This window comes from Octopus sinensis, linkage group LG19 (genome assembly GCF_006345805.1).
Source record: "Octopus sinensis linkage group LG19, ASM634580v1, whole genome shotgun sequence".
Classification (NCBI taxonomy): Eukaryota; Metazoa; Mollusca; class Cephalopoda; order Octopoda; family Octopodidae; genus Octopus; species Octopus sinensis.
Window position 1 is genome coordinate 28,937,978 of NC_043015.1, and position 15,624 is coordinate 28,953,601.

Genomic DNA, 15,624 nt, shown 5'->3' on the forward strand with positions numbered 1-15,624 from the left:
TTCAGCCTCTCACACCAACCCTATATAATAGCATTCTAAAAATGAACAATCACGTCATCAAAATCTCGAAGTGACAAGGTAATGCATGACTAATTCAAAGCAATGTGAATCAATAAGCATTACATTTGATAGAATGCTAAACGGTTAAACCAACCATATCTAGCCTAAATATTCTACTTACTCTTTACTCTTTTTTACTCTTTTACCTGTTTCAGTCATTTGACTGTGGCCATGCTGGAGCACCGCCTTTAGTCGAGCAACTCGACCCTGGGACTTATTCTTTTTGTAAGCCCAGAACTTATTCTATCAGTCTCTTTAGCCGAACCACTAAGTAACGGCGACGTAAACACACCAGCATCGGTTGTCAAGCAATGCCAGGGGACAAACACAGACACACAAACACACACACGCATATATATATATATATATATATATATATATACACATACATACATATATATACATATATATGACGGGCTTCTTTCAGTTTCTGTCTACCAAATCCACTCACAAGGCTTTGGTCGGCCCGAGGCTATAGTAGAAGACACTTGCCCAAGGTGCCACGCAGTGGGACTGAACCCGGGACCATGTGGTTGGTAAACAAGCTTCTTACCACACAGCCACTCCTGCGCCTATACTTGTTTATGTTCAAATCAGTCCGCTCTGGCCTTAAACACACCTTCCCTACAATCATCTTCATCATCATCATCATCGTTTAACGTCCGCTTTCCATGCTAGCATGGGTTGGACGATTTTGACTGAGGGCTGGGGAACCAGATGGCTGCACCGGGCTCCAATCTTGATCTGGCAGAGTTTCTACTGCTGGATGCCCTTCCTAACGCCAACCACTCTGAGAGTGTAGTGGGTGCTTTTTACATGCCACCGGCACAGGGGCCAGTCAGGTGGTACGGGCAATGACCTTGCTCGAATCTTCTTACAGGTGCCAGTAAGGCGACGCTGGCAGAAGCGTTAGCACGTCGGGCGAAATGCTTAGTGGTATTTCGGCTGCCGTTACGTTGTGAGTTCAAATTCCGCCGAGGTCGACTTTGCCTTTCATCCTTTCGGGGTCAATAAATTAAGTACCAGCTATGTACTGGGGTCGATGTAATCGACTTAATACCTATGTCTGTCCTTGTTTGTCCCCTCTGTGTTTAGCCCCTTGTGGGTAATAAAGAAATAGGTACCGGCAACGACCTCGCTCAAATCTCTTTACACATGCCACCAGCACAGGTGCCAGTAAGGCGACGCTGGTAACGATCACGCTCAAATGGTGCCTTTTCTGTGCCACCGGCATGGAAGCCAGTTAGCCGCTCTGGCAATGATCACGCTTGGATGGTGCTCTTGGCTCACAATGTCTGTCTAAAAGTAGACAATTGTGTCGTTGAATCTTTGAAGCTACAAGATAATGTATGATTAATTTAGAATAATGTGAATAAAGAAGAATTATATTTGACAGAGAAAAACATGAATGGTAAAAGGTTAAAGAAATATTTTTTGTCATTTTCTTCAGGGAACGGGAACGTCGTCTTCAAATACTGAGCAAAATGACCATGTTACAGTTGGTAGTGTATGAGAATGATCCAGAGAATAGGAATAAGATTCTTCCAAAGCAAGTTATTTTGGATACAGTAAGTATGTTTGCAACTTGGGTTTGCTTAATCTTTAGCACGCTGTAGGTGCATCATGTCACCATATGAGTTTTCTCCCCTGTAGTAACAGAGCAGTGGCGGGAAATACAATTCTAGAGAAAATGCACTCTGCTGAAGGTTAAACTGCATCCCGCTTCCCACCGAAATAATTGTACCCAGCAAGAGTACCCAGTCATCATCATCATTGTTTAACATCCATCTTCCATACTGGCATGGGTTGGACAGTTTGACCTGCATCAGACTGTTTTGGCAGGGTTTTCAGGGCTGGATGCCCTTCCTAACATCAACCACCCAGCAAAGTGGACAGAGTGCTTTTTATGTGGCACCAGCACAGGTGAGGTCAGTTTTGGCAAGGTTTTTACAGCTGGATGCCATTCCAAATGCCAACCACTTTACTGTGTGGACTGGATGTATGGAAATAAAGAAAATATATATATAGAAATGGATCTTGGTTATAGTTTCTGACTATAAGTGCTAAGATATTCAAAAAGTTATACAAGGCGAATTGAATAAGCGTGTAAGTAGTTGAGTATTCTATGGACATATATACCTTTTAATGTAATTCTTGGGGGAATAATTAAGTATACTGTAACTAGGCCATACCTTTGAATTCCAAGTACAGTCCATCCAATGAGCTTCTACACAGTTATCACCTATGCAATTTCACTTATTAGGTATGGGTCAAACCAAGTTCAAAGAAAATGACAATTGCTCATCATGCTATGAAATGGGATTGAACCTGTGACCTTGTGACTGAATTGATCTTAATTGTTTGACCAACTGTGCCTACAGGTTTCATTTTATGAATTCATGCAAATAGTGTTGACCTTATTTGGTCTTGTTAAACTAAATCAATCAAAATGGCCTGTGTTTATCTCCTTCGTTATTGGAGATATTTGAACAATTTTTCTTTCTTGTTACTGTATATCTCCCCGTATAATCCTCGTGCAATGTCCTCTTATCAGAGAGATCTCAAATGTTCTCAGATTTCACTTTGTTACCACCAAGTCAGGTTACTTTTCGTCAGCAGTTATCATCTCATTTGCTTTACATTTCCATGTCAATGTAGCCAGCCATGTGTAACCGTACATGGACAAAGACATGTTTGTGACTGGCATGATTTTTTTTTCTCAGTATCTGAGTTTATTTTGGTTTTATAAAACACGAATAGACAGTAATAATGAGTTATGAATAGATCGTTAAGTTTTAACATTAATTTTCTCACATTACATATGGTACAGTGAGTCACCTAAATGCCTAGATTTTAAAGATTTCTGTGAAGGATTGATATTATCAACAAAAATAGGAATAAATTAATAATACCACGTGTTCAATAAATGGAAACTGATTTAGCTTTTTTATTTTGACAGGCAATAGAACTCGTCCATACCTTAAAGATTGGTGAAGATAGTTTAGTATCACTGATAAGTTGTTTGTATACAAAAAATAACTTTCTCTGGGAGAAGTTATCAAAAGTTAAAGGTAATTATTTTCCCCTCACTTTTGAATTCATTTAAAATCTTTTTAATCAAGTGTTGAAGCATATCTATAAATTTTGGCAGTCATATATCTGTGTGTGTGTATGCCCTGTTTGTGTAGTTACAAAGTGTTTTTGAAATTTGTATATATTTCTAATTGTTGAGGCAGGAGCAAATTATATCATTGATGGGGATTTCTTATGAAATTTTCTCAGTGAAATCTGATAGATGCAAACTGTGTGTAAGCCTATTCCTGTTCTTTGGTGGGGGACTTAATCTGCAATGCAGTTTAACAGCACCACACATCACCTTGGGTGCCTTTAGTGGATTCTCCTTTTCACCAGTCTTTGAGACTCTGAAAATAAGCTGTTCGTACTGTCTTTCCTACTAAGACTACACCTTTCTGAAAGGGAGAAAAAATGGTTTATAATTCTTTGATGCTTCTTGTTTGATTTTTCTGGGTTCAAGTTTGGTAAGTGTATTCAGAAAAATGGAAATGATTAAAAAGACTAAAAAGCATTAGATTAATTTAAATATTAAACTAAGTTTTATTGCCTATTTTGGTGTTTAACCCTTTAGTGTTCAAATTAATATGTCAGAAGTAATCCTTATTCATTTACATTTAAAAAAATTAACCTGGTATTATCTTATAGCTTCAAGATTTGAAAGATGTAATTGTTTATTTTTAGAATGACATTGCAGGGTAGGTGTGAGATACTGGTTCTGGCCAGTTTGAGCATAATATGAGTAGAATATTTGGGCCAGATACAGCCGGTTTAAACACTAAAGAGTTAAACATCAATTCATATTAGAGTTGATAAAATAATTTCCTATTGTATACTGAGTCAATCTTCCATGTATCTTCCTCTGCACTGATCTTTGTGGCTATGAAAAAAACCAATTACTTGAATTCATCATCAGCAACCCCTGGACATTACTCAGTTTCCACAGCATACAAGTGACCCAGATCACAACGCTCCACACCTGAACAGGACACCGGTCAATTGCAGGGTTATTTGTTTAGAACAGTGGACTGGAACAATTTGAAGTGAAGTGTTTTGCTCAAGAATGTAATGCACTGCCCTGTCCAGGAATTGAAACCATGATCTTGTAATCATGACTGCAACGTCCTAACCAGCTAGGCCATGCATCTTCACCTATTTGGTTTCCAGCAATTACTCTCTGAAGAGTTTTCAGAGTTTCTTAGATTTGAAGGATGAAGATATTAAAGATAAATGTTGATTTTAAATATTCCCTCCTTATTAATGTTTTTTTTTTTTCAAACTTTATTGGAGTGTGTTGTTCTTTTTTTAAACAGGAGAATTATATGAAATCGGTTACGTCGAATCGGAGATCAATAAAATTCTTGATGACGCTGGCTTACCATTTGACATGTACAAACCTCCAGTGATATCCACGGCACAGACGTATGAAGACATGGGATCTCCTCTCAAGTTCGTTCCATCAAATCATCCCTCAACTTTCGAATGTCAGATAATCTCTGACGAAGACTGCGACGTCGATGTGGTCTCCGAGACCACAACAGTTCCTCAGAACCAAATCCTGATGGCACAGTGTCGCCAACCTACACCAAACTGCAATGAACCTATTAGCAATGACGATGATGTCATTATACTCTCACCAGAATGGGACGCAGAACAGAAAATACCAGAATTCGACACTAATTCCTCCACACTTATGATTGATAGTGTTTTCAGCCTGGCTCCAGAAAACTACGAGAACTTCAGTACGTCATATAACATCCCTGATGATACACAAATCATCCAACCGGATTAAATTTTCTATGCATTGGCCCCACTGTTGAGTGACGTTTTTTTTCCAAGTTTTACATTTAGTGTGTGAACAAGGAATAACAGAGAACAGCTTGCATATGTATAACGTACGCAAGCACCTACCAAAAAGTAGAATATTAACTGACCGAATACAAAATTCATGCCACTGCATTCTGTGAGTCTTAAGAAGTCATAATATTGTAACAATTTGACGTCTCTCCTTGATTATATATATGTGTATATATGTATATATATGATGTTAAAAAGGGCAGGAGAGACGGAAGATTTACGGAAGTTCAATTATAAAAACAGCAGGTTACAACCACTTTCATCAACTCGTAACTCGCATTCATCCAAGTCATTAAACATTAAACTAATTGTGTTAATTGTAAATTTAAAAGTAAAAAGAAAAAAAAAAAACTAAAACAAGTAAAAACAGAATGCAAACAATTTTATTTAAATTTTTTTTGATTTAAGAGGTTATTTTTCGTAGTTCTGTATTTTTTTTTTTTTTTTGTAATTAAATATTTTTTAAATGTGGATCTGGCAGCAATATTAATGAATGGATAAACTGTTAATTACTCGTTAAAGACCCCGCCCCCATTATCATTGTTTAATAACTCCTCAAAAAAAAATGCTGTTAATAATCTGAACTTTTTACTCATCAAAACTCTTTGTTGCTATAAAGAACTGCTCTATTGTTATACACAACACCTCAAGGATTGCTCACTCATTGCTTCAAGGACTGTTCTTCATCACACACCATTGCCACAAGGACTACACTTCATGACAGGGAATGTCTCCATCATATACACCATTGCTACAAAGACCTCCTTGTTACCTACCATATACACACCATTCCATACAAAGGACTCCATTATCCATCATAAACACACCATTGCTGTAAAAACTCTCAGATCATCATCATCAAGGACTCTACTTCATCTTCTCCAATATATCATCATCCACACCATTTCTATAAGTATTGTTCTTTACCAAACCCCTCATGCTACTCTCGCAAGGAGTTCTTTACTCATGAAACATTTAATTACTGTTTAGTAAACTAAACAGTTTCACTGTATGGTGATCGTTACATAACTTTAGTTAAAAATGTTAATAAAAGTTTGCAGTTTCAGTCTGGAAACTTCAACAACATACATACAGCAGTAGTATATACTGTAATTTATTAGCAGGAAACGTTTGTTAAATTATAAAAAAGAACAAAACAAAATATTTCTCTTAGCTGTTGTCTTTTATTATTTCAGTAAGTTCTTGGAATTTTCAAATAAGGGGCTTGTAAAAAAAAAACAAAAAATAAAAATCCATGCCCTGCAGTTATTTTCAATGGATCTGGGTTAATCTTTGGACAATAATGCTGGATTGTGGTTGATGTTGTAGTGAAACCACACACAGCCCCCCTTGTAATATCAGAATACACCATCAGTAGAGTTTTAGGTTCAGTTTCTGTCCTTACATCTTGTGTTCCAGCGGCTAAAATATACCTCCTCCCCCTCCCCTTGCTACTGTTACAACTACCACCACCACCACCACAACCATCACCACTTCTTTGCATTCCTCTTTCTCTGTTCCCCCCCTTTTGGCATGTAATCACTTGTTCAGCTTTTCAACAGAAGTCCTTCTCTCTCTCTGTCCCTGTCTCTCAAACACCAGTAATTTCTGGTTGTAAATGCTAGGGTAGATATACAAGGCTCTGATATTATAATTCTCTGGCATCAAGCATAACGAACTATTATTATTCATGCAAGAATTGCTTTTGGTTTAAAATGCCTACTTAGGATTCCTTTTACTTTTTATAACTTGAATTCTCTCATCTAACAAAATCCTTTTTTGTTTTTTTTTTCAATCCCAGGAAAAATAAATATGGCAGCTATCTTTTTGTTTCCAGCTTCAATTTGAAAAACTGAAAACAAATTTTAAAAAAATCAAGGCTTTAATGTTATTCATCTACATTTTAGAAAATTGGAAATAATCTTCAAATTAATAATATATCATACTCCATCGATTTATTTTCTTAGATTTGATAATTCTCTTCTTCGTACTCTATAAATATAACGAAAGGGAATGGAGAGATGAACGCTGGAGAGTATTGGACAAAAATACTTCACCATTTTAGAATATTATCTCTCGAGTCTGTTCTGGTTGGAGTATCTTGAATATGTCCAGATCAGTAAAATATCAGTAATATATTGAGTTCAAATTCAGTCAAGTATATTAATGAAAGGAAATGAATATTGGTAACAGTGATTAACACCATGAAGCAGAGTTAAGCTCTCTCTATGAAGTGAAGAACTGTTAAATGAATAAGCAGTGGAAATTAAAAGTAAATACACCTCACAAAAAAACAAATAAGAATGGTGAAATAACATGTAGCAGAACCATTATATAATGGTTCTGCTACATGTTATTTCACCATTCTTATTTATATATATAAGTTCAGCAAAATTTAGATTCAAATGAATATGGTACTTAAGTTAGATGTACCAGGATTTTGTATGGTGTTATTCATATAAATCCATGGGGTGATTATAATCAAAATAAGCAACAAGAATAACTTCGGTAATTTGGTACGATCGTTCCGCGCTACATCATTTTATTTAATAAAATGATGTAGCGGAAACGATCGTACCAAGTTACCGAAGTTATTCTTGTTGCTTATTTTTGATATATATATATACATACATACATAGTGTTTTAAAAATTTTTTACAAATTTATCTTAGACGATGCTGAGTAATATTAAAACTGATGCTATAAATAATGGTAGTAATTAATATTTATAGTTCTTTTAATTGTAAACAAAGCAATTAGTAAAAAAATTAAAATTTTTTTTTTTCAGGTAGTTTTTGTGAATTGTGGTTTTGATGAAAACGAAGAAAGACTTACAAATTAACATTTCTTTTTGTGTAAATAACCTGAGGTGTAATTAACATTGAAATAAGATCTACAATGCATGTTGATTAATCTTACATTTCCGTTTATGCACCACATGCCAACTTCTAATGGTCATAAATTATTTTGAATCATTTGTCTTCGAATATTGATTTGAAATTATGAAAATAGTTGGTCCTAAAAAAGAAACACACACACACAAAAGTACAGCAAACTCCTGTCCCCTCACACCATCAAGCAAAGTCCTGTCCCCCCAAACCCCCCAAAATACATCAAACTCCTGTCCCCCCCAAACCCCCCAAAATACATCAAACTCCTGTCCCCTCCCCCATACCCCCCAAAATACATCAAACTCCTGTCCCCCCACCCCCCAAAATACATCAAACTCCTGTCCCCCCACACTCCCAAAAATACATCAAACTCCTGTCCCCCCAAACCCCCCAAAATACATCAAACTCCTGTCCCCCCCCACACACCCAAAAATACATCAAACTCCTGTCCCCACAAAATACATAATCACAGTAGGATCTTATTTGCGCTCTCTCCTTACGAATTCAAGGCTTAGTATGTTTAAGAAGGCAACATTAATTAATGTAATTTGACATGAATGATCAAAATATTTTATGACGATTTCGTGTATTTAGGAATATCCAGAATTCATCCCCATTTCTCTGTGTGTAACAAGCGTAACTATTGAGAAGTCTTTGGTCCGCAGAGTTTAGTGACATTCACCTGTTCCTCCCAAACTATCGTAGCATTTATGTTGTAGGAAGTTGTGTAATTTTCTAACAGCTTTTATAACTAATCTTGTTTCAGGTGCCATTTAGCAAATTATCAACATTGATTATTCATGACAATGTCAACCATTCTTACGTTATTGCAGCTGCCTTAAGTCCTAAAACCTCATGCTCTTGTAAGTAATTAATTTCTCCTTGTAAATAAGTCCGTGTGTTGTCAGCTCTTTACTTGTATGAGCTTAAATAGACTAAATGTGAGAATCTTGATGGGATTTCTGTAAGGGCCTCTTTAAAAAAAAAAAAAATTTAAATAGACCAAATGTGAGAATCTTGATGGGATTTCTGTAAGGGCCTCTTTTTAAAAAAAAAAAAAAAAAAATTAACATGCCAAAACTCTTCTCCCATTAGGACATGTTGTACAGAATTCTTCATATTACATATTTCATTTCATTAGTTTCCGTTTGTAAAGATGTTTTGGTTTATCACAAATTTCAATGAGAAACAACAAACTGAAAGTCAAAAAAATTAAATTTATTATTTTTGTACCATGAACCCTGTACATCATCCAGTTTACTCTTGGCAGGAGTTTAACCCCTGATGCTCCCTTTTCCTGTTAACTTTGATTAATTTTTACTTTAGCTTAAGGGCAACAAATTTCTAAATGGAGGGGCCTCTTTTGGCAAACTGAAAGGTAATGCTTATTTTTTCTACATTATTTTGAACGGCCTGTGTCAAAATCTTGTAACTTCAAGATTTTGACAATGTAATTGTTCGTTTTTAAAATGACATTGTAGGATAGGTGTAAGAGGCTGGATCAGGCCAGTTTGAGCATAAAATAGGTAGAATGGTTTGGCCAAATATGACTAGCTTAGATACTAAAAAAAATCAAAACAAACAGATTGTTTTATATTTCTACGTAGGTTAGAATTCCATGAATGAGTGCTGTAGAGTAGAAGTTCCTTCTGATGACTGAAATCTATTTTTTATCCCGAGTCCTCATACCGATTCATTCCATTAGTAATTAGTACGGTCCTTATGACGAGCTTAAATGTTAAACAACAGTCTCATCTTCCTCATTCGTTTCAGCTTGGACGTGCGTCTGTCCCGACTTTGCATATAATAACGGAGTAGGGGGCTGGGAGCACCCAAGCACATCTTGCTAAAAAAAAAAATCATTCTAATTCAGATTTTAAATTTCTTGAAAACCCCCTCAAATACAGCAGTTGTTGGATTGTTGGACAAAAATGCCTTGTGGTAATTATTATGTTATTATGGTTCTTTATGTGCTGAGGTTCACTTTGCTGTTCATTCTTCTGGGGTCAATGGTGTTAATTAAATTGACCACCTCCATCTCCGAAATTTCGGGCCTTGTGTTTATGGAAGAAATATGCGTGTGTATATACATACATACATATATATATATATATATATATATCACTTTGACCGACCAGTCCGTCAGGCGTCCATTTGACACCACTGGTCACAGCACGCTGTCCACTCCTCTCTGGATCGCGCCTTTCTCATCCACGTGATCCCAATCGCCCTCCTGAAATCGTAACTCCACCGTCGTGGAGGTCTTCCGGGTGTTATATGGTAGTGAAACATGGGCTACCACAAAGAGAGAAGAGCAAAGACTGGTAACGGCTCAAAGAGCCATGGAAAGGTCAATGCTTGGTATCTCGTTGAGAGAGCACATAAGTAGCGAGATCATCAGAAAGAAGTCCGGCGTGAGAGATGTCATCGCAGCAAGTATATATATATATAGCTTGCTAACCAGCCACATGGTTCAGTCCCACTGCGTGGCATCTTGGGCAAGTGTCTTCTGCTATAGCCCCAGGCCGACCAATGCCTTGTGAGTGGATTTGGTAGACGGAAACTGAAAGAAGCCTGTCGTATATATGTATGTGCGTGTATGTTTGTGTTTGTGTTTGTCCCCCTAGCATTGCTTGACAACCGATGCTGGTGTGTTTATGTCTCCGTCACTTAGCGGTTTGGCAAAATAGACCGATAGAATAAGTACTGGGCTTACAAAGAATAAGTCCCGGGGTCGAGTTGCTCGATTAAAGGCGGTGCTCCAGCATGGCCGCAGTCAAATGACTGAAACAAGGAAAAGGGTAAAGAGTATATATATGTATATAGATATAAATTGTTCTTAGTTGTGTTTTGTTTGTTATCCATTATAGAAATGTTTAACCTAATGTACATAGATTTAATGTATATATATATTTTAAAAATAAAACCACCCCCAAAAAATAACTGGGGGAGGTGGGGGTCTGTTTGATACACCCCTTTGCATTTTCAATTTAAAGATATCTATATTATCAGGCTGTAAATGTGTTGAATAAGGATGGCAGCATTCTTAAAACTGTTTTGATTCGGTTTATTCTATGAATAAATCTCGGAAATTCTTATTTTAGAACAGCCGAAAATATTGAGGTGAACGGGGGGTGTATATTGCCTGATCTCTATAATGAATAGGGGTGACAACTTTGGTAAATATTGTTTTCAAGTCTTCAATACCCAACAGCCCTCTTATTAGACACCCACACCAAAAAATGAAATAAAATGTAAAAATTCTATGTAAGTCGATTGTCTGGCTTTTCATTCAATATGCACCTGTCTCTTTATTTTTTTCTTTGCAGTTATCTTTTACCCGTTTCAGTCATTTTACTGCGGCCATGCTGGAGCACCGCCTTTAGTCGAGCAAATCGACTCCAGGACTTATTCTTTTGTAAGCCTAGTACTTTATTCTATTGGTTTTCTTTTGCCGAACCACTAAGTTATGGGGATGTAAACATACAAGCAATGTTGGGGGGGACCAAACACAGACTCACAAACATATACACACACATACATTATATATATATACATGCACACATATATACACACACACACACATATACATACACATATATATATACATATATACAACAGGCTTATTTCAGTTTGTCTACCAAATCCACTCACAAGGCCTGAGGCTATAGTAGAAGACACTTGCCCAAGGTGCCACGCAGTGGGACAGAACCCAGAACCATGTGGTTGATAAGCAAGCTACTTACCACACAGCCACTCCTGCGCCTATCTGGAAGATTTTTTTTTTTGTGGTATTCTTCTGGTCTCTTGCTGAACTGCTAAGTTGTAGGGCAACACACACACACAACAGCCTTCCACACAGTTTCTAATCTACCGAATTCACTCACGAGGGCATTGATTGATCTCGTGCTTAATAGTAGAAGATACTTGCCCCATGGTGCTGTGCAGTGGGACTGAACTCAAAACTACATGGTTACAAAGCAAGCTTCTTAACCACGCAGTCATACCTGCACCTCATCATCGTTTAACGTCCGCTTTCCATGCTAGCATGGGTTGGACAGTTCGACCGGGGATCTGGGAAGCCAGGAGGCTGCACCAGGCTCTAGTTTGATCTGGCAATGTTTCTACAGCTGGATGCCCTTCCTAACGCCAACCACTCCGTGAGTGTAGTGGGTGCTTTTTACGTGCCTGGGATGCCATTCATCAAAGGCCGACACAAGGTTGACTTAGAACTAAACACCAATAATAATAATAGCATTATCAAAAATAGTGGAATAAAAAATGTCAGTGAAATAAAATTTTTTTTTAAATGAAAACTAAGTCCAGAATTTGTTGTTTTCCACAAAAGTTGAAAATGTAGACATTTAAAAAAAATTTTAAATGACAATCTCAGCTGAGGTATTTTTAGCATCCAATTAAATAAGGAATATAATATTCAACAAACAAAATAGTAATTTGTACACAAATTTTTATTTTTCTCAATTTTTATGTCATAAGAACTTAAAAAAACCTAAATTAAAATTCTATTTTGAGGCCACTACTAGAATAACAAGTTTTACTCGTATAGCAATGACAAGATTTCCTATTTTAATCCTTTAATCCCGCTGCCGAGTGATGTAATAGGTTTTATTATGCAAGTAGTTCCCCAAAAAACTGAAATGAGGGTAACAAGAACAAAACTGATGGAGATAATCCCCAAAATTGAATTTAGGATTAGGAAAAAAATTATCCCCAATAATTACTTCTATGAAATGATATTTGCAATTGTTCCAAAAAGTCAAAGGTACATATATACATACATGTAGATATATATATATATAGAGAGGGGGCTATTTATGTGGATCAACAAATTAGATATATATCTGTCTCTCTGCGTAACTGCTTCTATATCAGCTCAACTGGATCCCTCTCTTTATAGCCATTCTTTACCGTGTGGAATTGCTCCCCTGTAAAGACATTGGAGTTGAAGTTTCAATCATTTGAGCACTACTAAGTCTCTTCTATATTGAGAAGCTCTGGATCTCCTCTCTCTCTCTCTCTCTATATATATATATATATATATATATACACACATATATGCATACATATAGATTATATATACACGTATACGTACATATATGCATACATATCTATATAAACATGTATATACATGCAATATATATATATATACACACACACACATATCTATATATACACATATAAATACATATATATATACACACACACAAATTATTCGGTTGCGATAATAAAACTCCAAGCTTAGGATGTCGGGATGGAAATATGCTCCAGCATCTGGTAGGTTATTAAGACAATCAAAAAATGTATTTATATGTATATATATATATATATATACACACACATATACAAGTACACATATATATACATGTATAGTTGAAGATAGACGTGGAAATAGCACAGTTGTAAGTCTAAGACATTTTCAATTTAAGATGGAATTTAATTAAAAAAAACTATATAAAATGAAAATTATACAAAGAGTTAAATTCTCTCTTAAATTGAAATGTCTTGGATTTATTTCTGTACTGTTTCCACCTCCATCTTATATATATACATACATACATACATATAGATACCTACGTGTATGTGTCTGTATGTATATATATATATACACATATAAACATATTTGGAAATGGATGACTGGCCTTCAATCAAATATAAATTATATATGCATACATATATATATATACACACATATATATATATATATGTATATATACTTTATTTTAAGCAGCAGAAAATTCAACAAAATCTGTTACTCTGAGTTTCTCGTTGCCGTTCATGAGACAGTTTTTGCAAACTGTCTGATGAACGGCAACGAGAAACTCAGAGTAACAGATTTTGTTGAATTTTCTGCTGCTTAAAATAAAGCATATTACTCTACCACTGGTATTTGAGTACTCTTTTTTCCACCTTGTTTCACATTTATGTGTTTACTCCGGTCTATATGTATATATATATATACATACATACACACACATACATGAATATACATACATGCATATGTGTGTGTATATATATGTATACATACATACATACATTCTCCACATCTGTTAATATTTTAATAGCTATAAAAGAATAAGAGATTCGTCTAGTGGATATGAAATATTATAAATAGTTATCGTATGATAATTACTCTGTTCCTTTGAAGTTGAAAAAAAAAATCTTAATCGAATATCTAAACTAGGCAAGAAGTTCTGTACAATAAGACCTTTAATGACATGGGCTTAACGATAAAAGTAAGAACCACAGAATATGATTGCTATGATTCGTTAACCCATCTAAGTAAACGATGAAAAATTGGAACACATAAATATTACATATATATATATATACATTTATATATGCAGTATAAAATGTAAAATAATGTTCCACAGATTTATGTGATGGTATTGTCTGTGTATAAAAGACAGCTAGCTGGGTGTGTATATGTAGCTACCTAAAGTGATCAGGAGATCTCCATGCTGGGTTTTAGCAACGAGGCCACATCGACTGCCTTCTGGTGCATCTCACTCTTATCATTCTCCATGAATGGGGTCAGGCTGTTCATTAACTCTTCAGATAATTTCTCTGTCAACAATGCTCTGTTATCCAAGTCTAAGAGAAAAAGAAACAAACATGATAAATATAAGGCGAATTCGAAATTGAACTTCATCCGACGACTGGCACCCATGCCAACCGCCCTTCGTTGGACACTAAACTCTGCTTGCGAAGACCTGTTGGGGCAAGTGAAATTGAACCAAATTCGATGACTCCCACCTGTGCCAGTGGAGCACTAACAGCTCCATCCAAGCGGGATCACTGCCAGAGCAGCTGTCTGGCTTCTGTGGCGGTGGGCACATAAAAAGCACCATTTGAGCATGATCATTACCAGCATTGCTTTACTGGCACTTCTGCTGGTGGCACGTGACTGACTCCTGTGCTGGTGGCATGTAAAAAACACCATTTCGAGCGTAACCGTTGCTAGTACCACCTGACTGGCCTTCGTGCCGGTGACACGTAAAAGCACCCACTACACTCTCGGAGTGGTTGACATTAGGAAGGGTATCCAGCTGTAGAAACTCTGCCAGATCAAGATTGGAGCCTGGCGCAGCCATCTGGTTCTCTAGTCCTCAGTCAAATCGTCCAACCCATGATAGCATGGAAAGCGGCCATTAAAGGAGGAGGCAGGGAAGAAGGAAGAAATCTGTCCAAGTGCAGCATATTACTTTAGCTTTTCATTGGTGAAAGGTTACAAAATACAAGTATTATGACTGGTTGGAGATACATAGTATGTGAGATACAGAGTGGCTGCACTCATTCAATGGACAAGAGTATTGCAGTTTCAAATTTTTGTTCAGATTCTAAACAGCTTTGATGTAGACCGACATTACATGCTCTCTATATAAGTAGGAGGAAGAACTGGGTATCATATTAATGCAGGGGAGGGTTAACCGTAACTAGGATGACATGTGGTGGAAAGACAAAGAGGTTGAAGGTACCTGAGTAGTGGAGGTATGAAACCAGCTAGCTTTGAGGAACCAATGTTGCTATAAGAGTAACAAAAATGAGAGAGAGAAGAAACAATATGTTTGTCAGTAACTGAATGCAAATCAGCTCTGTGGCTCCTCCGGATGTGGTTCTATGTTCCACTGTTACAGGCCTTCAGATCATTCCAGAATAACTTAGATCATGGCTAGGTTATTTCCAACGAATTAATGCAACTCAAAAAATTAATGCAATGTTCTCAC

At 36.4% G+C, this 15,624-nt stretch overlaps 2 protein-coding genes across 2 annotated transcripts in view; one reads left to right on the forward strand and one right to left on the reverse strand.

Moving 5' to 3' along the window:
• LOC115222398 overlaps nt 1-7,272 on the forward strand; it is a 101,860-nt gene extending 94,588 nt beyond the window's left edge. Inside the window, exons 15-17 of the mRNA XM_029792628.2 lie at nt 1,511-1,628; nt 3,020-3,131; nt 4,446-7,272. Coding sequence (XP_029648488.1) covers nt 1,511-1,628; nt 3,020-3,131; nt 4,446-4,924 — 709 coding nt within the window. The 3' untranslated portion in view covers nt 4,925-7,272. The remainder of the gene's footprint in view (nt 1-1,510; nt 1,629-3,019; nt 3,132-4,445) is intronic.
• A 5,058-nt stretch (nt 7,273-12,330) lies between these two features.
• The window catches only part of LOC115222137 (proteasome adapter and scaffold protein ECM29), a 92,696-nt gene continuing 89,402 nt past the window's right edge, over nt 12,331-15,624 (reverse strand). Inside the window, exons 50-51 of the mRNA XM_029792271.2 lie at nt 14,334-14,491; nt 12,331-12,825 (exon numbers count right to left, since the gene is read on the reverse strand). Of these exons, the coding sequence (XP_029648131.1) occupies nt 14,343-14,491 (149 nt within the window). The 3' untranslated portion in view covers nt 12,331-12,825; nt 14,334-14,342. The remainder of the gene's footprint in view (nt 12,826-14,333; nt 14,492-15,624) is intronic.